This window comes from Lissotriton helveticus, chromosome 6 (assembly GCF_964261635.1).
Source record: "Lissotriton helveticus chromosome 6, aLisHel1.1, whole genome shotgun sequence".
Taxonomy (NCBI): Eukaryota; Metazoa; Chordata; class Amphibia; order Caudata; family Salamandridae; genus Lissotriton; species Lissotriton helveticus.
The window spans coordinates 905684662-905711079 of NC_136067.1; the positions used below are offsets into that span (position 1 = coordinate 905684662).

A 26418-nucleotide genomic window follows, 5' to 3' on the forward strand; every position below is an offset into this window, starting at 1 on the left:
TGTTGTTACACTTGATCAAGAATAGGCACCGAAGCCGGGAGAGGGGGAGGAGACGGTTTGTGACCGACAATTGCATGATTACTGCACATCGCTGTTGGAAGGGGGTGGTCAAGAGAGGAAATTGTGTTACAAGTGTTCTTCAGTCATATCATGTTTAAGATGACTTAATACCTTGGTTTAACAATATTTTCACTCGCTGAGCTCTTGACTTGTATGTTCTGTGCTGGTTATTAAAAGTCAATAAAATAAAAAAAAAAGAATATGCACCAAAGCCAAAAGATAAATGTTTGGGCTTGAAAACCTATTACCTGTTCTGGAACGACACCTTGGTTTTCATAAGAGCGAGAATTCATGATAAGTAGAATGAGATCCACTTCTTGTATTATTGTGTTGCGATGGTGGTGTTGATTCTTTGACAAATTACGCTGTGAATATTGAGACTCTCTGCAGTTGGATATTGCTCTCTCAAGACCTTTTACTATCTTGAATATTTTACCATGCATACAGTGGCTGTTGTTTTGGAAATTTAATTGCATTGCTTCTTTTTCCAAAATTGCTTTTAGGCTTCGCCTAGACTGCGCATACACTGCCTCTTTGAAAGTGGGCTTAGAGGCGGCCCATTGTTGCCATTGGTTGGCTTTATTGTCACTCTCATTATCTTGCTTTTTAATGATCAGTTGCCATAGGCTTTCTTTCTCTTTGTGTGTTTGACCCTCCCTAGGAGCATGGACACCATTTTGTGTCCTTCCACTGCTAATTTATTTATTTGTCTTTAAGCACTCTACGAAAGCGTGTCTTTTTTTGACCTGTCTTCCTTTCAAACTTGCCATCCCCTGCCGACACTCCGCTGTCCGTCTGCTTGCCCCCAGATCATCATTCCCACCCTCTGTCAGCGTTCCCCAAGCTCAAATACTATGTCCATTGCCTGTCGTCCTGACTTGCCCTCCCTCTGTGTTGTCTCCTGACCACCTTCCTTTGTGTTGCTGTCTGCCCCATTTCTCCGTACGTGTTGCCTCCCTTCCCTCACCCTGCAATAAACAAACAAAAAGTGCTTTGATGTGTCAGTGCTGGTCGCATCATAGTGCTTTTTTCCCCACACTCTCCTTTCACTGTGTTTCTCTCCCGACTGCTCTCCCTCCATCTGTATTCCCTGCTGACCCACCTCCCCAGCATTGAAAAAACAAAATGATATGACGCAACCACCCCTGGCTGCGTCATATCACTTTTTCTTATCTTTCAACCAGCCAGACTGCTGTATAAAATAGGTTAAAAAAATTACACTCAATAGCACTTATGTAGGTGAGAGCAATGGCTTCGCCAAGGCGTGGTCATTTTTTGGTCACCTTTGGGATTGATATTATGTTATTTCGGAATTCAGAAATGACTCTGTTGAAGAAGTTGTGCCTTGCTTCTACTGGCTCTCTCATTTGATAGCAGTCAGAAAAAACATCAGAGGATTTTCACAATGCTGGATTGATAGGCCGATGAAGAAATTAGGAGGAAGCACTATCAGGATTAAGATTGGATGAAGCGGGAGGTAGATCTGGATAAGTGAGACTGTCGGGAGGGAGATGAGATGGAGGAGAGTATATTGTCCTTTCCATAAATTTGAAGATCCTCTGATGTAGCTGTCTGTAGATTCTTGCAATGGCCCCTCTTAGCTGTCCCCTGTACATTGCCTCAGCCTTTCCCTGTTAACTCTTGCAAAGTTCTCAAGTGGCCCTTATAATTCTCAAAGGATTCCTTAGTATCTTTAATTTGCATAGGCTTCACTTCTTAAGTGCCTATATGCACAACAAGTTCCCTGTCTTTACCTTCTTTCAAAACCATCCCTGTTTGTACTTTATGTTAAGTGTGGGTGCAGTATGAAATACGAATAGCATAAAAAAATCATACATTTGGTGCAGTGGCAGGATGACACAGTTGCAGTGATATCTGAAATGTGGGATATTTGAGAAAATCCCTCATTTGTAAACCACAAGGATGAGTACAGACCTGCAGTTTTTGATGAAGTATTTCTACGTTGATGGATAAATTAGTATTTGGTTTCTCTTGCAAAGTTGTGTTCTTGTTTGACTCGCTTTGCATCTATGCTAATGTCAGTGGAGACATTATTAGGCTTTGAAAAGGGACGCGGTTTGTTTGTAGTATTAAATGCACAGTTCGCTGCTTCACCAGAGCTTTGATATCGCTGTTTTTCCGAAAGAATCTGCATGTATCCTTTTCAAAGAGCAGCTTAGAAATATCCTGAAATTTAGAGATTGCTTGAATCCATGCAACACTGATTGGAAAACAAAATCCGCTACGATGAATGAACAGGGTCTGTGCACATGTGGATTACAAGTAAAATGTAACGGCCCACATATTCTGTTGGATTGCTTGTGGATCTTAGAAGAACGGAAAACATTTTTAAAACCCCCTTTTTATTACCTATGAAATTATTAGTAGGGATCAAGCTCTTAGTTTATTGGTAAATATGAGATTTTTAAATGTGACATGTGCAATGGGGAGATTCTTCATTGCAATACAGGAGTCATTAAAGGAATGGGTTATATGATTTAAAATGGGCGGGGTAGAAATGTGATCTTACCCATGTTTGGGAATACTCCCGGCTCTTGATATTTATGGTGGATGTACAATTGTATACCCAACGTATAAGTGATCTCTTCCCCTTGTTGATGATGAATTAGGTACTCCCTATGGTCTGGTAGAGTTCCCTTTGTTTATTTTATCAGGATTTATTGCGTTTTATACTGTTTTATGGTTACAGTGTGTATAATTCATATTTTAATTGTATGTATTGTGGTACTTTATTTTTATGGCTATATATGCCAAATAAAAAATATAATAAACAACAACAAAGAGCAGCATTTATAGATCTTTACTTTAACTGCCCTGGCTACGCACAAATACGAAATCACTTCGGGCGATGCTGTGCAGACCATCAGCACTTCAAGTTCATACAGTTGAGGGCCCCTGGAATGATGCGACAGGCAGGACATAACTATGCAATAAGAAAAGGCAGGTTATGTGGCATAATGCGCCACATTTTGAGCAAGTATTTCTACATTATTTTTTCTTTTTTCTTTTTACACGTTACCACTGTCTGGTCGAAGATTTAATCTCAGTACCAGTTTAACACGGAAATACAACAATGAGTGATTCTAAGACTCCCGGTAAACCTCTGAGAAGGGCCTGCCACTGTGCAGCAACATGCATCGCTGTTTTAAAAAAAAAAAAAACTTTTGATGCATTTGAGCTAGAAACAAAATGTTTTTTGTTGAAACCCGCCCAATCATGCATCATTTGATGGATTATGTAGCAAATGCTGCAAATCCTTAATGGATGTAAAACACCTTAGCTGCAAAATAGCATAACTCCAGTAGCCGTAACCATGAAACAGTCATTAGCCTTTCTGACGTAATATAGGTCCGATATAAAACTGTGGCATTCTTGGAAAGCTTTTTTGGATAGTTTTGTGTTGGAGGCTTTGTGTGGCATATAGATAGTTAGATATAAAATTATTTATGCAAAACTTGCGCACCTCCATACACATAACTTGTGCCTTCTCCATGCACTGCTTACACCCTTTTATATTATGTCACTTATACCACGTAAAATAATAGTATTTACAGGAACAGTTGTGAAATTACAAGTCGAATCTTTAGTAAGAACACAGTGCATGGTAGAGTGTCGAATTATAGTTAATGTAGGGCGGCTACCCAGTTTACCCAGTTGAATACACTGTGTATGGAGGTGCGAGAGTTATAATAATTTGAAGGTGATGCGAAAATTATAAATAAAAGCTTAGAAATGTAATTATTTTTCTGTACTTTAACTTTTGTAGCTAAAGAATAAATACAGTTATATAACTTTAAAAGTGAGGTGTACATTTTTTAAATGTAAGGAATGTCTGTAACTAAATAATTTCCAATGTTTGCATAGTATAAGTTTGGTTTTATAGAAAAATAAAGTTTTCCTACCAATACTAAGGGTTAATCTTTGTTTATTAATTGAATTTCAATGTTTTTGTTATTTTTTTATAAAAACGTTTTTGAAATTGTCAATTTTACTTTTATTTAGTGGCGTGTTAATAAGTGGAGTGTGGTACAGTGCAGAGGAGGAGAGCGTTGTAATGTGTACTGCCATACAGTATATTGTCGTAGAGTGAAGTGGCCTACAGTAGAATAGTGTGCATTGGAGTGGCGTAGACTGGAGTAGCCTATGGCGGATGTTGTGGAATGGTGTACAGCAGAATAGCATACAGTGGAATGTGTTAGAGTGGATTGACGTATGTGGAATAGCGTAGAGTGGAGTGGCATACAGTTCAGTGTTCTAGAGTTGACTGGTGTAGATTTGAGTGAGGTACCGTGAAGTAGAGTGGAATAGTCTACAGTGGGGCCTATCAAACAGAAGCATGGAGGGGGTACAGTGGAATAGCATACAGTGTAGTGGTGTTGAGAGGGGTAGACTGTAGTGGCATAAGTGGAATAACGTATAGTGGAGTAGCGTAAAGTGGAGTGATGTGCAGTAGCATACAGAGGAGTGGTGTAGTGTAGAATAACGTTAAGTATTACTGGTTTGCAATGTAGTGACAGAATGGAATGGAATATAGTTGGATAGTGTACAGTAGAGTGGCGTAGAATTGAGAGTAGTACAGTAGAATAGGGTAGAGTGTAGTAGGGTAGGGGGAATTGGGAGTGGCATAAAATGGTGGGGGGCATTGTGAGTGGCATAAAATGGAGTGATGTACAGTACAGTGCAGTGTCATAGAATGCAGTGGCATTTAGTGTAGTGGCCTAGTCTGGATTGCTGTAGTCTGGAGTTGTTGTGCAGAGTAGAATAGCGCATAGTGGTGTGGAGTGGGTTAGCATAGAGTGGAGTTGTGTACAGTGAAATAGTGTAGAGTGTATTGGCGTGGAGTGCAGTAGCATGGAGTGGCATAGACTGGACTGGAGTGGTGTGTGGTGCAGTGGTGTACACTGGAATGTGTTAGTGGAGTGGTGTACAGTGGAATAGTGAAGAGTGTAGTGGCATACAGTGAAGTCGGGTACACAATAGTGGGATAGAGTGGAATAATGTTGAGTTTTACTGGCGTAGAGTGTATTGATGTGGACTGGTATATAGGGAAGTAGAGTGCAATAGCCTACACTACAGTGTGGTAGAGTGGATTGGCGTAGAGTGTAGCAGAATAGAGTGATAAGTGTTATCGCATACAGTGGATTGTCGTATAGTGGAGTGGCTTACAGTGAAGTAGCTCAATGCTGTGGGGTACAGAAAAATAGCGTACAGTGTAGTGGCATGGAGTGAAATAGCATAGAGCATAATGCCATATGGTGGAGTAGCGTAGGGTGGAAGGGTGTACAGTGTATTGGCCTATACTGGAGTGCCATAAAATGTCTTGGCGTACAGTGGAGTGGTGTACAGTGAAGTGTTTTTAACTGAAACTGATGTAGCTTCAAAGTGTGCTAATGGGTGTAGATGCAATGTGGCAGGAAAATATATTATTTGGTGTAAATGGTAATTTTTGGTAGTATGTGTGAATAGTGTAAGTAGTTTTAAATATATAATTATTAAAATACTTATCAGCCCTCTATGATGAATCAGACGTTGTCCAGGCTAGCACAAGCTATTTTTAGGTTTTACTAGCTCGGTCTGGCTGGAAACTCCAGCTGACAAAGAACAGGTGTCCTTATAAATAAAAAAAAAAAGGGAAACAATAATAAAAATGCCTTTCAATCTTTCTACATTTGCTGTGCATTTAGAGACGGAGGTCAGATGTCGGTCTGTCTTCATACAAATTGTTCCTTATTTTATCCTGGAGAACGTGTTTACAAATTCCTCTAACTTTGCCGTCAGAGAAAGAAAAGTAAAGGGAACTGTCTGTTGTGCTGTGTGAAATGAAAGGCTCTAGGATGTCGGTTTTGTTTCTTTAAAAAAAAGCATTTAAATACCTTGTAAATCAACTGTAGAAATATTTTAAAATATATTTCAGTAGTTGGGAAAGCACTTAAAATTGACTAATGTGTGATGGAAACAAATACTTTAATAGAATCAAAATAAATCAGAGCACATTACTTGGTGATGTGAAAATGCTAAATATTTGGTTAAACACAGTTTCCCCATTATCGTTTGTATGCTATATAATTTGATCAGTAAAAGTGCATGCCATGAACCAAGAGGCAAGTAAGTGGAGGGTTATGTGTACCTTTTACTGGGCTAGATTTTTGGTATACTCTGTGCAAATGTTTAGTCTATTAAATCAAACATAAGGGTTTTGTATAGCAGACATGCTAAAGCTAAACACATATTTCAAGGTCCTCTCATGTGTAATAATGAAAAAAGAGGTGCTAAATGAATTAAAGAATTTGCCTAGGATCTCACAATTTACATGTTTATGGGTCATGCGCCATGCAGTTAGATCGAGCAGATTATTCAAGTCACTAGATCTGCAGGTCCAGTAACATTTTTGCAATTTTTCAAAGCCTGATTATATATTGTGCCACAGTATAACTCAGTAAGTTCACTTTATACCGCTATACATGTGCATGATAAGGCAGTATGTGTCAAAGGCAGCCATGTCATTTTCAGCACATTTTGTCTGCGATCTGGATAAAGGAATTAGATGTAGGTACCTAGTAGGTTTTATTGTTGTTCCCTACATATAATCACTTTATTTAAGTATTAATAGGTAGAGAAATGTATTTATATTTTTACAGCGTTATAGGGAGAACTGCACATTATCTAAAAAACATTATAAGTAGCGCAGTAATTTTTTAGATATTGCTGCAATACTTCATAGAGTTTTTACTGAAGATGTAAATATGGAAAAAATGGAAAACGCACTGTAGTGCACTATAATTGTAAAATATAGGGTCCTACAGTGAGTTTTTTTTAAATGTATGTTTGGTACCACGGTAGTCTGTACATTATAAAAATATTGATATAGAAACTCAGAACTATTTGTCCCTACCTATTATCACTTCAATAAAGTGGTAATAGGTAGAGAAAAAATATCAAACCTATTACTTACCTACATCTTAGTGTAAAACGTAGAACACAGGCAAAGTGGACCTCAAAACAACATGATTGCCTTTAACTTTTGTAAAGGTAGGCATTAACGAATCATTCAATGAGTTGTCATCGCAATGCACCACGATAGTCTTGCAAAATACAGCACAATTTCACGAAAAAACAACTCGGTAACTTAAAATGCATCATAACATAACAACAAACAAAATACCCTACTTACCTGTAGTACCCAAAAGGATAATCTGTGCAACAGAATGTCTAATCTTGCCAAATTTCAAGTAAATCCCTTAGGCTGGTTTCACGCATGCGAATATACAAAAGTCTTGAAAAAATGCATTTGTGGAAAAACAAGTTTTTGCACTCCCCCTTGACCAACTACTGCAAAACTTTGCGTCATCTGCCAAAATAGAAGGAAGAATAGGTCTGCAAAGTTTGTGGAGATTCATCAAACTGTCCCACAGATATTAGCTACTACAATTCTGAGGAATTCCTAACTCTGGGAATCCTAGCTTTGACTAAAAAGTGGCTACCACCACTCTGTTATGTATAACTTGCATTTTTGCTAGTATAGTAAAGGCAGTGCTTGTCAGTACTCATGATGATAGCAATAGTATTAACTGCTGTAGGAGTGAATTGCCTGATGTAGAGAGTAAAACATGACTGAATTGTCAGAGAAGATGGAACTTTATTACATTATTTCCCTGATCCAACTTAAAATCTACAAAAAAAGGTAAAAGTTTAGCTGTAATAATAATCCAACAGGAATAACAAAAATAGATATTTGCTGTGATAATGCTATGAACGTTGTCATAACATGATTTAGGGGAGACCATGTAACACAGTGAACATAAAGGTAGAAACCAAATGTGGAAGAATAGGATATGTGATAGAAATGTCCCCTGCATGGTGAGCAGTGGTGTACACCTGCTATGATTTTCTCACTGCACGTGAAACTAGTATTCGAAACAGTTTTTTTGGCCGTAGTGTCACTATAATCTAGTATGTATACAGAGGCCTTAGTCTGTCCCTGTACTGCGTGGTCCAGTACATGTTCTGTGACATGGAAGGCATTTACCTTCATAGCAGATATAAGACTGCTATCCTTACTCTGGGTGAATCGCATAAAGTGGTGGCAGCATACCATGTTTTTGTTAATTATTAGTGTGACTAGACCGCTTTCTCTTTAACGGAGAGTGTTGTCTACTGACCCATCTCATGTAACATTTCGCTGTTATGCGAACCTCAGATCCTTGTGCTGACATTGTGTGTGTGCATACCAAGTTTGTGTATTTGCAGTGTGTACATGACATACATAGGGTAGTAGGACTCTTTGTGTGGTGGTCTGTACTGGAATCATGGGGGTCCATTTTGGATGCCTTGGTTTAGTATGACATACGATGTAGGATAAATACAGGTTTCTCCAAGACAGAGGAAATGCATTGACTGCCTTTCTGTATTTGTAGGGTCCCTTTAGAAATTCAGTGAAACCCTTGCTAGCAGAGGGCTACTTATTAAGTTTTCCAGAGCACTGCCATTTGGTAGATGGTAGGATGGGTAGGGAGGAATCTCTAGTTTCTGTGGTTCATGGTGAGGGATCTTCAAGGCAGGGTCTGTCTTTTTGCTTGTTTCTGATTACTGTTTCAGTAAGATTGATGCCAGCCAGCTTCAGGGATCTCACACTTCATTGTGCCCTTGACTCGGGTAATACTTCTTGGGGCCAGTAACAATGCTGCCTGCTGTAAGAGCCATAACTTTGCACAAAGGCTGCAAACGTGGATCAGCCAGGAAATGACACTTCACAGTGAACCAATCTAAGCCTGTTCTGAAACCTTAAGCAGTGCATCCACTTTCCCTGGCCATAAAAATGTGCATAAAGGTAGGATAAAAACCATCCTACATTTTTCTTGTTCCAAGCCCTTCAAAGCCAAGTAAAGGAGTGGACCATTTGAAAGACTGCAGTGCGACTAAGGCTGATGTCTGCATGACAGCTAGTCCCGCAGAGTTAAACAGACATCACCTGAAGTGTGAAGTTTCTGTTGGAAGAGCTGAGGGCCTGCCTGGCAAAGAGGAAGCCCAGCATGTTCCCAGTATGGGAGATAGCCAGAGGGAGCGACCCATGTGTGGAAGGTGGTCCCCCAGGCCCCCTAAATGGTTCTAGTTGGGTACCGCATCAAGCTTTGTACTAAAATCCAGTCTTGCGCAAGGTCGGAAGCCTACTGTGGCTGAGTGACGCTGGTGACTTTGGAAGTATGCACCCTGATCGGCCCAGAGGTCACAACTGCTTAAATACTCCACTAAATTGTCCTGGAAGCTGGATCGGCCTAACAGAGTCCCTTCTGCACCCCCGCCTAGACAGCTGCAATCGTTCAAGATGAAAGCTGCTGGGCTAAGCCATCACACTGATATCCCCGAAGTCTTTAAGTCACAGGCGAGGCCACCACAGCAGCCCCAACAGCTCAGAAATCACTCCCGCACCCACCTGGAGTGTAACTTCCAGATAAAGGTAACTAGGGGCTTGAGAACTATGTGTAAACGAGATACTAAATTGCCTCTGGAACGAGCACATTTTTCTTAAATGAATTTCTTACAGAGGGATACGCAAACAGAGCTCTTGGGCGCATATATGCCTTGGGAGTGATTGAGTGAACTGCTCCTGTGCCTAGTCCGCACCATGTTACTGACTCGATGCAAAGGACTACAGATGTTTGGGAACTCCATTAGCAGGAGGGTGAATCCACAGGGTGTAAGATCACAAGCACAGTTTTTTTTTTCTAATTGCACTGTATAGTATTAAGTGACAAGTACTTTCCTTCATTGAACATCACTGAAATGGACAATACATTATTGTGTCTGGTCGTTACCTGTTGTGTTTGGAGCTCGCTACCTCCCTGTGAAGCCTCTTGACTGCTCATCCTCGCTATCCGGTTAGTCAAGTGCTTAAGGGGTGTTGTTGGCCTAGTTTGCAAAGCCACTATAGGATCGCCACCAGTGTCAAATGTCCTCTACCTCCAGTAGACCTATGGCCTTCCGAATGGGGTCTAACAATAGGAAAAGGCAAACTAGGAGATACAAAAAACTACTAATAAAGTTCCCTGAGAGAAAGAAAAATACTTACTATTCCGTTCTTGTTATAGAAAGCCACCATAATGATCTTCATTTGTCAATAAATCAAAATGACTATTAAAAGGTATCCAATTTAGTTATTTTTATAGTAACCTCTTGAGCAATTGCAGAGATTAAATGTGGTGAAACCATTGTTACTAGAGACTCTTTTTAAAATGAGTGTGGCATTCTGGCAGCATGATGCTCAGGGAACTCTTTGGTTTCTACTCTTTAAGTGATTGGATTGTTTATTTTGGTGTATCGTTGTTGTCTAGTTCATGAACACATATTATGCATGCATTTCTGTCGACAAGAGATACACTAGGTGGGAAAGAAGTTTTGGCTTTGTATGTGTCTGTCACATTGAGTCGTTCTGGTGAACTTAAAAAAGTTCATACTTGACATTAACGAGGCTTCACATTGATATATGATTGGATTTCAGTCCTGTCTTGGACACTCAGAAAGACTTATCATAAAATACCACAATGCTCTTCTGTCCTTCATTTATTTCGCTCATAACTTCAGAGCAATACAATCTAGCTGAAATCTGGAGAAAATACCACAAATGTTCATGGACATTCCTGTTGCTTGAAGGTATCCAGAACTATCTGACTTGGTGGTGGATTTAGGCATGAGCACTAGATAAAGCTTTTTACTTTATGGTGTGGAACAGTAGTGGAATACTTTTCCACTTTGATTGTGAACACAGCCTTTACTACACAACTGTTAAAACACATGCCACAACATCGCATGGCGTTGCAACGAAAAAGGTGTGCAGCAGTGGGTAGAACGTGTTGGATTTAACTCCAACACCTTCCCTACTGTTGCACACAATGGAGGTGGAATAGAAAATTAATCTATTCCAACTTCCAGCGCTCCCCCAACTGAAAGTCGATGTAAAACTTGGCATTGCAATGGCATGCGATTCAATGGCAAGCGTTGTAACGTCACTTTACACGTAGAAGGGGAGAGGGTCTAGAAATTCACTCTACCACCCCGAACCCCCATTAATTCTCATTTAAACACACAATGAGGGGTGGAGAGCACAAAACCACACTTAATACAAAACAGAAAAACTCATCTGTTTAGAAAAACTGCCCTCATCCACATACCGAAGTATGTGACATGCTTCATCATTGGGCCTGCTTACAAAACGCCCTGGTGTAGCCACACTCAGGGCGGAGCATAAGGGAGGGGGTAAAATAATAAATCAAACGCAACAAAACGTAAGACCACAAAACTCAACACTTAATACACGTAACATACAAAGTGATAAAATAGTGCATATCACCAAGTGACTGGAACTAGTGATGCGACAAAAAGTGCAGTTAATAAGGATGTGATTTAAAACTGGTTTGAGGATACCAACCCAAACTTTATTCCAAGGTTTCCCCACCAGGATTAAAAAGAAGGATGGGTAGTGTCTAGAAGAGAAGATGAGGTTTCTCAAGACACCCCTCCAGGTACTGCTAGTGTCAACATGTTTCGACCGACTTACTGTGCCTGAAAAGGTCACCCCGGTCTTCTTCAGGACTGATGTCGCTCCCAGTACCACTTCTGGCCCCACCGTACTTCGGTCGGTATGCCACAAAACACGAGCCGGTCTAACTAGATCCTGGCCCCTCTCGTCACGTGTGGAAAGTACTCCCAATATTATAGGAGAACATAAACGAGTTTATATAGTATATAAACTAAAACTGGTGTCCGGCAGGAGGGTATCCCAAGAGCACAACTGTTTCGTAGGCTTGCCCTGTCTCCTCTGCCTGTTTTCCGGATCACCGTGCAGACCGAGACAGATAGGATTCCAGCCAGTGAAAATAGCGATTATAGGTATATGCTGTTGGAGCACAGTTCTGTGGCAACCTAAAAGGAGAGAATTATACTTCAGACTCCTTGTCATGCATGCTGGTTGAAAGGGGTGAATTTAAATGAATGTATGGAAAGAAGTTTTACTATCATTGATGTATGTTAGACCTGACAGCCCTTTGGGTGGTCCCTCCTATTATTTAGTCCCCTTTTTGCCTTCTACTTCTTGTTATTTTTTAAGTCCACTGGAATTTTTCGGTGTTGTCCCTGGGGTTAGGTGCCTCCTTGACCCCATTCCTCTTGTTTTATACTTTAGGCCTAAATGCCCTTATAAAATGGTGGATACAACATCACAAAATGGTGGTTTGCAACTGCAAATTTTTTTACCTCAGGAGCTAGGTCCATAGTGTTGAATGGAAAAGCTCTAGAAACTTCTGGCTGGTTCTGGTAGCCTGAGGCTAACCTATATAAGGTCAGAACCAGGGCGGCCATTTTGAGTGGGCCAGAGTGTGTTCAGAGAGAGAGTCCAGTTAGGAGTTTAGGCTGCTGGGCAGGGAGGTTAGTGAACTGTAGGAGGTTTGACTGTCCCCCGGGTCTGCTACCCCTCGCTGTTGACGTTACCCCCGGTGTGTTGACCTAGCCCTGCTGTTCTCAAATTGGGAAATCGCATCTCTCCCCCTTTATCGCCCCTGTGAGAGAAATCTTGGACTGGTTCTGGGGTGAGAGGGCATACAAGCCGGCAGGAGGTGCGGTGAGATCAACGTCCTCCTGTAGGGGACTGGATTTACTTTCATTGACCCCCTTTGCCCTCGCTGAATTGCCCTGGAGTCTTCCGATTTCCAGACTCCTTACTGCTCTGATAGATCTCCCCAGAATTTGCCCTCTAGAGCAAGTCCCGAGTCTGCCACATACCCCGGCTTGACCTGCGTGGACCTGAACTTGCTGCCACAGGCCTGCTTGGAGCCCCTGTGGTGGAGTTGGTCTTACCCGGGTGCTGGATCCGCTGGTGCCCCGGTTCCCGGACTGGCGAGTGTGGGAGAGGCTGCCAGCCGCCGGAGCTCCTGTCCCACTGAGGTGATTCGGCGCGGGAGGGAGAAGCGCCTCATTTCCCCGTTAGGAGGTCGGGAGCGAGAACGAGCGAAGTCCCGCCCAGCGCTGACAGGAAAGAGCGCAGGGAGGCGGGACGGACACACCGGAGGCCAGAGACAGGGGAGGTTACTTCCTTGTTGTTATGCGTAGGGAGGGACACAAAGGGCAGGGCATACCAGTAGGAGTTAGTGGAAACTCCTCTCCGTGAGCCAGCCGCTAAGGGCCCTTCTTTACTGAGGAAGGCGTCGAAAGTGGGGGCTTAACATCACCGACTGCCAAAAGCACCGGGACCTTCTGTTCCCGCTTCAGGTGTCAAGTAAGCTGGGAAGTGGGCAAGTGGGAGGCCGGGCAGTCATCAAAAGACCCCTGTTGAATCATGAGGTAATCGGCCCATTCAGCACAGACAGGAAGAGTGTAAGAAGAGCCCAGGGAGTTAAACTAACCGAACCAAGCTACTGGGGAAAGTTACTGTGCGACAGAACTAATAACTCAGGTACCACACCAGCAAGACTTGGGCTAATCTGAGTCTAGTACTTGAAAGACAATCGGGGGTAACAGAAGACTGTGCTGAGATAAATGTGAAGCCAGGATTCATTGATGAAATAAGCCCCCCAAGTGATTAATTTAATTCAAGACCTGCCTTCATTAAGTGGGTAATTCTTTCCAGCAATCCAAAGCCTGTATGTATTGAAAATCTGAACTATGATCTTAAACGAATGTAAAATGAATGCAATGTAAGAAAATGATGTACTGTTTTGTCCTGCAGATAGCATACTAGGCAGTCAGCTGATTGATTCCTTTATCAAGGCACCACTGTGCAGAATTACTATTAGAACTTATTCTCTTTCTGATGGGTAATGTAATGAATTTATGATTACATCTAATTTACTTCATGATACTGTAAGTAAAAAGGAAGAATCGTTCATGAATTGTGTTCCTATGCTTCAACACGTGTTTACAAATACAGATGTAACAGGAAAACGGTCTAGATGATGATTTAATAAATTGCGTGCAACAGCTAAACTAACTTAAGGAAAGATAAAACTTTTCCAACTTTTATAATTACAGTGTAATGTCATTTTTGGGTGGACGTACGCTGGATTACTGTGCGAGTATGGCGCAAGTACCTCAGACAGCTTAAGAGTTAGGCCTTACCGCTTAAGCCAGGCTACCCCAGGAGGACCGGTAACTCCGGGTCCAACAATGTACTATTACAACCTGGAGTATTTTGAATCTTTCACTGTGTATTTGTTCTTCTGTTATGTAATATGATTGAATACGCTTCTCAAACCATATAAATTAAGTTTTAAAAAATCAGTTAAATCATGCTTTTGTGTGGGACATGGATGTTTTTTGTGAAAGTCTCTGCCTACATTGTATGTGTCCCTTGGAGGGCTGCTTCTCCCTCAGTTTCATACACCAAAATGTGCTCTGTTTTTGTCAGAAATGTTACTATAATTATGAGTCGTAGTGTAGGTGGTGATGATTTCAGTAATATGTTGACTATTTCTAATACATCACATCGCACCTGACCATAGGTTTGCATGTTATGATGTAAAGTTCAGGTAAAGGATACAGCTTTGAAATAAGTGTTTTTTTAAATGCCCTTGTAGACATTTAGCACTATAGAAACTAAATTGTCAAAACATGCACATATCGTAAGGTTCAAAATGAGAAAGGCATCCTTTCCCCCCAAAAAGTTCAATTACATTTATTGGTTTGTCTAATGGATATAATCATGATCAGGAATAGGTATGTTAACATAAGTGAATTTGTATTCCCTCTCAAAAAGCAATCAGACCAAATGTAAATAGCAAAATTGATTTAAGGTTTTATTAGGATACATTATTAGGTCTTCATGGTAAAGTACCAGCATAATTACTGTTTTCATTGAAATTAATTTTTCCTTCAAGTATTTCCCTAATTTTTAGATCTGTGTTTTATCAAGCAAAATATTACTGTTGTATATGACTTACAAAATGTTTCAGTTTCCCGTCAGTCAATAAGTTGCAGATTATTATAAATATAATTTATTTTATTTGTGTTGCCATAAACCTTAAATCATATCATTACTGTGTGGACAAACACATTGAATTAGAATGTAATTCTTTATCGCTGCACTTTCCATGCACTCCTTTGGGCACTGGCTACTCTGCCTCCTTGGGCATGACCTAGGCTTTGGCTGAATCGCGAGCTATGCTAATTGCAAAGCATTTCAAAGCTCAGGCATACTTGTTTAATCTTTAGTGAGCAAACTTGCTTCTCAATAGTGGACACAGCAACGGGCAACAATAAATGAAGAGCAGCTCAGAGAAAAAGATTATAATCTTAAAAGAGTCTTAATGATAAATTCTTCTAGGACTCGTAGGCCATGAAGAGTGGGAGACTGCAGTGTGGCTGTACAGCACCAGCTCCTCACTAGCAGTTGGGAGCCATCATTGCGATCTCCCTCTTTAGCCTCTATTGTTATGGGAGCACTAGCCAAAATCTTCTTTTTACTCGCTGTGATGTGATCAGCCCCTGCTCAGATATGTGTCGATGCACGGAGGGAGAAACACTACTGAGAACATGCAGCTTTTGGCAGGCCTAGATACCTGGGGCCTTCCTCCAATTCTTAACTGCCCCTCAGGTAGTGTTTGAAATGGAAATATGGAAGTGCATGCACGCACTGTCACAGAGTTGCTGTTTGAAATTGATGGGACTCTCCCATTGAAAGCATTGGAACAGTGCTGAGAAGTGCCCGTACAATCCCTTCCATCTTAAAGAAATGCATGTACTTAGTATATTACCACACAGGCATCTGTGGGGCCTGTGGTGCTACCAATGTATTGGGATTCTTCATTTAGCTAATACCAAGCGAAGTGCCACCATACGTTTGGGCATTTTGCAGCACTTCCATTTCTATAGAATGCCAAGTAGGCACAACCAGTTGGAGTGTCATAATGCGCAATAGTTCGACTGTGAGGGTTCCCCAAAAACTCATCACAGCAGGGCATGTCCAAGTCATAAGTAGTACATCTGCAGTATGTAGCCCACACCTTCCCTACACCACTGACCTGTTAGGGTTATTCCTGGTAAGCTTGCTAGGTGTCTGGTATGTCTGGTGCAAATAGTTAAAGTGGATTCCTTTGAACTGCTGTTGGGAGATACCAGCTTCACTTCCACACAAGCCCTAGTCCACACCTGCTTTATCAGCTTGTCTGGATTAACAGCCTCTCCCATGTATCCTCTGCCCTCTCTGTCGTGCCCCCTTGTCCTCCAGTAATACCGTGTGCAAATAAATAATCGGTCCTTTTCATCCCACCAGATACATTAGTTGCCATACCACGCTACGATCTCGCCGCTTGTTGTGGAATTCTGTCCACACCTAGCGTACAACATAAGCCAGAGTTGCATACTGCAGCAACTGTCCGGCATCCCACCTCCAAATTGTTCCTGTGCCTGCTTGAAGGTTATAAATCTATTATTGTAGTAGAGGTCTACCACAATCTCACAACTGCTCTCGAGCCACTGGGCGTAGGACATATCTTTCACCGAACGGGGGCAGACTACACAGAGGTAAGCTTTCGGCGAATGGAGCCTTTTTCATTATTTTACAGACCAACATGTGTCAGACCTCCGCCAAGTGTCTTATTAAATCAGGGAAGTCCAGAGAGACTCCCCTACCCATTAGGCAAAGCTCTTAAAGTTTGGACCACTCGCCTTCGCCTGTAGGGTCCATTCCCAGTTGGGCTCATTATCAAACCAACTGACCGTGTTTCCCAGTTGGGCTCATCATCAAACCAACTGACCGTGTTTTCCAGTTGGACTCATCATCAAACCAGCTGACCGTGTTTTCCAGTTGGGTTCATCATCAAACCAACTGACCGTGTTTAGCGGCTGTGTTGCTGCATAGTGCAAGAACAGGTTCGGGAGCCCCAGTCTGCCCTCTGTTAAGGGTAGTTTCAGAGTTTCAAATTTCACATGGCTCATTTTCCCGCCCCACATCAATTGATTGAGCATCAGGTCTAGCCAGTGGAACGCTGCCATTGGGATTGGGCACATAACATTTTGCATCACATATAAGCATCTAGGAAGGAACAGCATTTTACCTGCCCATTTGAAGCAATGCCTTTAAAGCTAGAGCTCAGGCGTGGCAGGAAACTGGTTTAGACAGTTGCTGGGCTGCAGAAATGAAAGTCTAGTGCTTCATCTGTGTCCACTTGGTCTGGGAATGGAAGGAGCTGGTCCAAGAACACTGCTCCTATGACTGCTTCCGCACCAACCCTGCACTTTAATGGATGCAGGCGCTGTCCTAGTGGAGTATATGCAGAGCTGCACTAGATGGGTCCTGACACAGAACCTCACAACCGAGAATACAACCATAGTGCCACCACATCAATGCTTCATCTGTGTTGCTTGAAAAACCGGAAAATGAGCTGGTCCCTGAGTGCATTAAGACCTGTGTAGATTTTTTTAATTTTTTTATTTCATTTTGACAAAACATGAAACACCTTCGCTTTGTTTCATGCTTTGTCGGAAATGGAAAGAAAAGCTAACATAATGGGTAGATGGGTGGGTGAATAGATGGATGAGAGGATGGACAAATAGGCAGAGTGACTTGTGACCTTATTTGTTTTAATTATTTCTTGCTGCCAAAATGCATGCTTTATGCAAAGGCATTGTTAGAGTGCCAAGCTTAATTAAACCACATAAGATAGGCAAGCAGAAGTACTACACTATGTACCGACTTGGATGTAATTTGTTGCTGTTTGCTGTGAGCCTGGGGACCAGTTTGGTGCCTCCATATTACAGAATTGTGATCGGTGCACTCCTTGACCCATTTTGTAAAGGCAGATCAGGCCACCCTGTGGATAAAGCTGGTTGATCAATGATGATAGGAGGGTGATGCGTGGCAGTTGTAGCTGGAGTCAGAGGACGATAAGAAGGCAGAAGGTCAAGGCTGACAGATATGCAAGATCATACAGCCACAGGCTGGATGGAAGCCAAGTGGCATTACTGGCCCCCAACCACAGCGGTGTTCTGGTTGTTTGTGAGTGACATCTGCTGCATAGATATGGACAGCTGCTACTGGTCTTTCTAGGCTTTGAATGTGCAGTATCCACCACGACCCTAAAAGTGTTGTCTGGTCCCCTACCAACCTTTGACGCCGAGCAATGGTGATACGCCACTCTATGCTCCCACCATAGCCCATCATGCCCTGTTAGGCATCTCTTTTATGAGTAGAGAGTGAACATTGAAGCAGCTCATGCACATTTTAATTACAAAGAAATGTGTAATTTAATAATATCGGAAACACATGAATTTCTTCTGTCTTCGATGCTAAGCAATGTGGAGGCCATGGTTCCTGATGCATTAGACATGGGAGAAGTGCATCATTCGGTGTACATACTTCTACTTCTAGGGGTCTTTTCACGAGGGCAGTTTGGAGTACGTAAAATAACACTTCTTTACATATTCTTACTTGCCTTTGTGAATTGGCCACAAAATAACTAAAATGTGAATTTTCCTATACAGTTAGTAAATATACAAATGACTGTGTCTACTTTGTACTTTTACTAATAGGAAGTTGGAGGTTCCAGGTCAGATTGACTCAGGCATGTAAGAGTACATTAAAGATTACTCCAGTAGTGCTATTTACTGTACTCATGCGTTTGTGAATCCGCTTCTAAATATATGAATTAAATAACTGTATATGGCTGAAAGGACAGTAGCTGTAACGTTGGTTTAGCAACATTTGAATGATGCAACAGGCAGTGGCTGGGTAGGGCTGACCAACCGCCCCTTTCTTGTGTTTTGATGCTGTAAGCAGTGAGAGGTAGCTATAGTTGCCTCTTGTCATACCTAAAAAGAAAGCTCTTTCTTTAGGGGGCTGTCTCACAGTGAGAACACCAGCATCTCTCTGTTGAGGCCAAGCTGCAAAGACCTGACCACCCTTGACACATTCAATCAGCTCATCCCCCACCCCTCAGGGAACAAAAATGCTTAAACTGCAACATACTGGGAGCTAAGCACAGATTAAACCTTCAATTGTACAAAACAGGGGACTCTCTCCTCAGTCTCCTGAACATGAATAATTCTTGAGTTCGGGGCCATTTCATGTGAAGACGTTGAACCAGCAGTTACTAGCAGACAGGCTGCTGTAGTTGGACAAGAGCAGTACGAGATGTAGGTGGTAGGTGAAGAAAAGGAGAGCTTAGATGAAATTTCGAAGTCCCTCTGTGGATGTTATGTTTAGTTATTTTGGGAAGAAAGTAAAGATTTAGTTTGGAGTAGTTCAGGAGTATTAATTAACGTTATTTTGTTTGCTCAGTAAGACTTTTGGATAAAAAAAAGTAGTCAAGTGGTTGTTCTAAAATACTTTGTTAGAATTTCTGCTTTCCAAACTTGCCCATTACCATTACTGTTACTCTTTCTATCAGTTGATATTTTTCTCTTGTCTGTTCCTACTTTCTTTTACTTCGTATTTATTCCTGGCAGTTGATAAGGCCGTAATGTGTAAACTATCCAAAAACCGAATTGGTCTTGGTCACCTGCTCCCATGATGCTGTTTTCCCCCCTATTAATAATGTTTCCTCCAATCCTCTGCTCACAAGTTGAAGGTGTATCCATATGGGCCAAGTTTTAGCTTTTTCCTCTCTCTCGTCTACTTCAAGGGAGGTTGCAGTTGTTACTACCGATGTGAATAGCTCTAATTTTGCAACCGACTTCCAACCTTTCACTTCTGGTTTGTCCGAACTGAATGCGTTGACGGCACCGCTGGTGACTTCTTTGTAGCAAACATCTCTTAGTCATGATGCTAGAACCTGTACTTCCCATTCTCTTAATTATTCTCTTGATTATTGGCAACAGTCGGATTTATTTTGCCCATATTTTTATTTGGTAGAATAATTTTAACTTGTAAAATTGCTCTGAGAAACTAGAAAAACATGTACAATAATCTCCTGTGATTTGTAGGCATTATGTTTTCAACAGCAAGTCTTGGTAATTGCGTCTCTGCCTTTGTGTTGTACCGAGCTATTATAGATCTGCGATTTTTTTTATTTTTTTTATTTGTGGTCAAAAGGAAGAAAGATGGTTGTATTGGTCCTGTGCGGCTCCAGTTGGTCCTGGTGTACTCTCACTTTTAGGAGGTGGGGGGGGTGTGGGGGGTTGCAGATCTGACCTTAAGGAGCACAGGCTCCTCTTCCTGGGTGGCTGCTGGGTCGGGTTGGCCGGGGAGCGGCAACTCTGTAAACTGGACTTTGCGTCTTCGGGGCCTGCAGACTGCAATAGCACTTTGCCTGTTGGTGATGAGGGGGTCCCTTAGGGTGGCACAATACATGCTGCAGCCCTTAGGGACCCTCTTTAGCCCCCTTACCCTAGGTACCAGGGGTACCATTTACTAGGGACTTACAAGGGGTGCTAAAGGTATTGTCAATTAGGGGAACAATTGCACAGTTTTAGGGAAAGAGATCTGGCACTGGGGACCTGGATAGCTGGAACCCAGTGCACTTATGCCACATCACATTAGATACCAGGCAGAAAGTGGGTTGACCATTTCAAAAAGGGGCACTTTCCTACAGTTTGCCTGAGGAAAGACAGCCCATGCAAAACGGACTTGGAATGTTCAACAGGGAAACAAAAGTACAATAAATACTGTTGACAGGGATGCAGGTGCAAAAGGGTGACACTTCTTTTGGTGCGAGTTTCCATATGGGATCTTGTACCCAGTTTTATGAAAACAATAATATGAAAGAAATATTTAGTAGCAAGGCGTGGATCAGTGCATCATGTCTAGGTCCCTGCACTATATTTTTACCAGGGGTTTAATGGATGACAGTGATGCTTGTCTTTCGCTTGCACTGCTTTTTACCTTCTCCATGGCTCCTTGATGCTAAAACAAACTGTTATGTGGAATATACATTTAAACTAGTTTTCCTCGTTGCTACTGTGAGAATTGGCACCTTGCACTGCAACAAAACATGCTGCAGACATCAAGTCAATAATTAGTTTGTTTTTTGTGGAGAAAGCATGATACACGGCCTATCTTTAGAAATAGAGCTGACCTAGGAAAATATGACTTGTTAACCTTTCCAAGCTGCTGTCTTTGATGGTTCTCATCTTTACTTGAAAGCTCATTGTATAGTTAGCATAACAAATCTTGAACTGTTCTTCAGTATTGTGCCATGGTAATGGAACACAGAAGGTCTGACTTTGTTAGACGTTCAGCATTTGTTGGTCCAGGTAATGTTGACCAAATTATATGTTGGATTAATCATCATTTCATCAGAGTAGTTTAAATGCAGATGAGGGAGAGGGGCTGAAATACAAATGTAATGGCTGTGGATGTTATTGTGTCGTGCCCTCTTATTAATTTCATGTTAGGCCTACCTTGTTTATCCTAGTTGCTTTTATCCATTTATGGAATTTATTTCTTTAATGTTCTAAGTTCGAGTTTCCTTAGTGAGAAGTGAGAGTAATGTTTCTGAAGTAGCAACTGCAAAAGCATCGCAACATGTTTCTGCCGCAGTCATACATTATGCCCAGATAAGGCAACGTATAAAGTGCCAGAGTTCGTTGCACCTACCGTAATTTTGTGATTCAGATAATGTCGATCGATTTACGTCTTGAGTTATGCCGGGCTTCGTTTCAGACCTCAAGACAACAGAGATGTGGCTATATTTTTTTAGTTTCATCAGTGCTTGAAATGTATAAAAGTGCCTCTACTTGCTATCCCAGAATACATGATGTTTGCTCCTGAGAAGTGCTGGTTATCTCCCTTTCATATTTAAGAAGTACAGTTGCTCTGTGCCTGGGATTACCTGCACGGAGTTTAATCCTTATACCTAGATATTTGGTAAGGCAATAGGAATAAGGGATTATATAAAGGAGGTGTGAACAAAATAGCGTCCTCCCAATATCCACGTAAATGTTACTTTTGTGTGCCGCGCTTTCCTTTCGTCCCCATGCTGCAATGCAGCTCACTCTACCATTTCCGCGCCCTTTGCGATGTTTCCGTTGTCATGGCGACCATCATCCACCACAGGCCTCGACAAGGATCATTGTTTACGTGGTGCTGCCATGGTTACCTTCGGCCCTCTCTTGCCTCGGGTCCTAAAGGTTGTGTCTGCATAGGCTCCGGGAGGCGTGAGTTGTTACATATTTTTTGGTTTTAGGAATTGATTGAAGATGGATTTAACACTGCAAGGTATTGCTACTCATGTCGGTAGGCCCTTTGAGATGTTCGTGACACGATTCATGTTTTCGTCAGTTTTCTTATCCTTGACTGAAGTGAAGTCCAATATAATTATAGTACTACGATAACGGATATGTATACATTTGTTTCAGCTGTTATTTGTGTAACCTTAAGCACCGAACAGTGTTCATTTGATTATCGTACACGAGGTTAAAGTATTATACTGAATTTCAATCCTTCAGTCGTGATTTTTGCAAAACCTGTGCAGTAAAACAAATAAGTTCTTACTGGAAGTTGTCGCGAAGATTTTCAGAAACTTATAGAAAGTTAGAACCATTGTGAATAGCACTTTAAGAATTGTTTTGTAGTCGCATTGTCTCTGCTTGAGTTGCCCTTTGCGTACTTATTTACTGTAAATACCCTGAGGCAAAACTGAAAAGGTAAGACCGACCGTTAATGGCTTTGATAATAATCTGTCACGTCTAACAGCCAATTAAAACGCTGTCGCATTTTGAGACACATGTCCTGTTTTAGGTTTTCACTCAGATGACCTTCATGATAGAGCAGAGTGCATTCCTACATTGTTTCACCAGCTAACCAAACAATATTTTGTTTTCTGCTGTAACCCAGATTTCCTCGGGTAATTAGTTTAGCGTTTCGCGCTGAAAGATCAGGTTTTCGGCACTAGCCAAGCACAGCTGATGGAGCCGAACAGTGGACTGCTCCTTCTGTAGTGACGAGACCGGCAGGTAACATGTAAGACATACCTTTTATTAGAGAGCACGCTGGGGCACATCCTCCACCCCAGTCCTCTAGCTAACTGCCATTCCTTCGAACATTCTAGAACAACATCTGTGGTAACCTGCTAGCCTGGATACCACACATCCTCCCTACTAACAGTTCACATTAGAATTCAACCACAAAAGCATATATTAATGACCTTAAAAGGACTAAGGAAAAAACACCAAAATAGCATGTGCAAACCGAGATCATAATTAGACAAGTAACAAGATGCAAATAAGACAAACAACAATATACACTATCCCCTTTTTAGCATGCTATAAATTAAAGAGATTGCAACATACAGTACAGAAGTGTTTTCAAGATATCGCCCCATTACATTACAAAATCGTGAAACTGTTTTGGTAAAGCAGTCCATCTCCCCACCCTAGTGTAAACTCCTGATTTAGCAGAAACGCCACCAACATCACTGCTAGCATTCATTTTCTCATCTCTTAAACGAGCGAACTCTGGCAATGAATTATCAGCATTCTCAGTATGTCCGCACGCGTTGTTCGATAACTCTTCCTCTCTGTAAGTTCCAGCACCATCGGACAATCCTGGGCAATTGGGATCACATTCATCATCATTCCAAATCCCCTCAGTAAGTTCCACACCCCTGTCATGCCTTTGCTTCTCAGCTTTCCAAGTCAGAACTTTATTACGTCTAGACTTTCTCCCACAATGCCAAATCTTTCAATTATTTAACAGTGCTGACCTAGAATAAACTAATTTCACTTGAAAAGACCATGACAACCTTTCTTGGGTCTAAACCCCAGTTTGACTTTTACTCAGTCACCTGGCTTCAAGTACACATCTTTCACACCATGCATCTTGTTGTAATATTCTTTATACACTTCTTGCACTCTTAACCGACTACTTTTCACCACAGAGGGGGATCATTTGCTACATAGCTTCATCTTCATCTACGTAGTATTGTACTTGGTAAATGTCTCTCTACCTCTTAAAATCCTGAATGTACTGTTAGTCATTACTGTAGGAGTGATTCTGCAGGCCCACACCATGCTTCCTAACTCCTTCTCCCGGTCAAGCCCAGCATTAATGGTGGGCTGCACACATCCCATAATGACTGTATTGGACCATTCTACGGCTCCATTTACCACTGGATGATATATCTTGGTGCACCTTCCTCTAATACCACCTAGACAAAAATTTCAACAACTTGTCAGCAGAAATCGAAATTTGCCTAGCATAAGTAACAGTAAGTTTCAATTCTATTAAAGACACTGACTCTTTCTTCGCTGCTGGAAAAATTGTGTTGAATAAAGCGAAGAGAGAATAAGCATAATCGGAGCCTCCGGTCCTGACCTAGAATTTGTGGTCCATTGTCACTTAACGAAGATGTGGGAATCCCCTTCCTCAAAAATATTTTCCCCAAGGAGGGTACCCCTGTATTTGCATCCGCATTGTCGCACACTTCAACTTCTGGCCATTTGGAGTATTAGCCTATAAGAACAATTACATACTATGGTCTACCCCCCAAGTCTAAGATGGGTCCCAAAACATCCACACTCAACTCCTCCCATGGATTCTTGGTCATTTGGTATTGCCTAGAGAGGGACGATGACTGAAAGGGCCTTGTCAGAATTGGCACAAATAGGACAAGCCTTTACAAATGTTTCTGCATCTACACCTGGCCAACAATATGCAGATTTCACTCTTCTTTTTAATTTTACTATTCCCAAATGTCCTTCATGGTTTATTTCCAATATCGTTTTCATTAGCCCTTCTGGGAGTACTACCCTGTCACCTCTCAAAATGAACTCCTTCTTGAATTGAGCTGTCTCAGACATGACCTTCGCCAGTTACTGCAAAGGTTGCTCCTTGATAAAGGGATCTGGATCAAAAATGCAGTTTGGTGCAAATTAACGACAAACAAGTGGCGCAAACTGCATATCTAGCTCTGCTCTTAATCTTTTAGAGCTGAGTAACATTGAGTGTCTGGTGAATAGTGCTCCCCCAAAACTGTTGTTTTGGCACAGATTCTTCTCGAGAGACTGGTAAGCATTAATGGTAATGTAGTTTTTTTATTTTTTATTTTTATTAATCTTTTCTTGATTTCTCTCAACATTCTTGTGTGGTATTTTGGTTAAATAATTTTCTGCCGTAGTCTTTTTAAATTGTTTTTATTTTGTGGAGGACTCTGATGTTTAACCTTCTGGATACTGCTGAGAATCTTATTGTCAACAATGTTTTTATTTTAGTAATGTTTTTAATTAAGTTTTTAGCACACAAGAACATAACACATATACAGTGCCATTAGTTGCCACATACAACAAAACATACCACCTTGTCATTAGAATCACAACAATGCCATTGCCCCATACCCCATTCACATATTTACTGGACAAGTTGACCCTGAATTATTGTCTATAATGTCAGGCAATTTCTTTGCTCATTCAGACTTAAAAAATCCGGTGCTCTGCTTTTAATCGGAAAACGCCAGGAGCACCAGAAGGTTTGCCCATATTCTAGGTTCTGTGAATGGGTCTATCCAGCTATTGGAAGCCACAAAATAGTTTTTTCAGTCTGACTTAAACCTACATCTAGAGGATGCTGTCCATGGAGGTTTTTTTATGTGTAGCTCTCTTGCAGTAGGTTATCACAGTGCCTCGCGAAATATAGAAAAAGCTTCTCTACACGGTTCACAATGCTGACTATTTAAACTGTCCTCTCAACCCCCTCTACAGGCACAACACGACATTCAGGTGTGTGTTTGCTCAGGAAGGCACCAACTGTTTTCCCAAGTTGGTGGAGGTGAGAGGTGCTTCACTCCAGACAGGCTTGTCTCTGGGATCAGAAGACCCAGTAGAGTCATACTGATAGAGATCGCAGGTCACCCGGTCAATAATTTCACCATACACGTACCAGGCCCATATACTGAGTTCAATTTATCTCATACATTAATCGGGTGACCATACACTCTACTACCAGTAACCCGGAGTCCTCTCCTATTTATTACTCGTGTACCCGACTTACCAATCCACCTTTACGGGTACCTATGACCACAATGGATCAGGGATCTAGCTGTGAAAGAAAGGCAGACAACCAAAAATACCAACATATACTCTTATACTTTCATTGAATGACCACAAACTACTGGAACGTTTTAAAAGTTTATCTAGAATTCAGATTCGGAGAGCATACAATTTACTACCAAAAGGCAGTCAACAATAAAAATAACAAACAGTACGTAACCATAAAGGAAGAAAATTAAGGCAACCATTTATTATTCTATAGGAAGGTAAGAACAGGGAACATGGTAAGCAGTAAAATCAGGAATGGAGTTTTCAAAAAGCAATGATAATAACTGAGGAAAATTTTCTTTAGACACAACTCTAGAATTTCACTACTGGGAAAATACTATAACGTTTGAGATCCTATATATCTATAGGAAGGGAAAGAAGAGG

At 41.5% G+C, this 26418-nt stretch overlaps 1 protein-coding gene across 6 annotated transcripts in view; it reads left to right on the top strand.

The window, feature by feature from the left end:
- The window catches only part of CEP43 (centrosomal protein 43), a 293859-nt gene that overhangs the window by 4980 nt on the left and 262461 nt on the right, over positions 1-26418 (top strand). The window contains exon 1 of one of the 6 annotated variants that reach the window (XM_078648545.1): positions 22182-22219. The exons of the other annotated variants lie outside the window; for them this stretch is intronic. Within the exon in view, the coding sequence (XP_078504671.1) occupies positions 22201-22219 (19 nt within the window). The 5' untranslated portion in view covers positions 22182-22200. Of the gene's footprint in view, positions 1-22181; positions 22220-26418 lie in introns of those variants that run through there. 6 annotated transcript variants of the gene reach the window in all.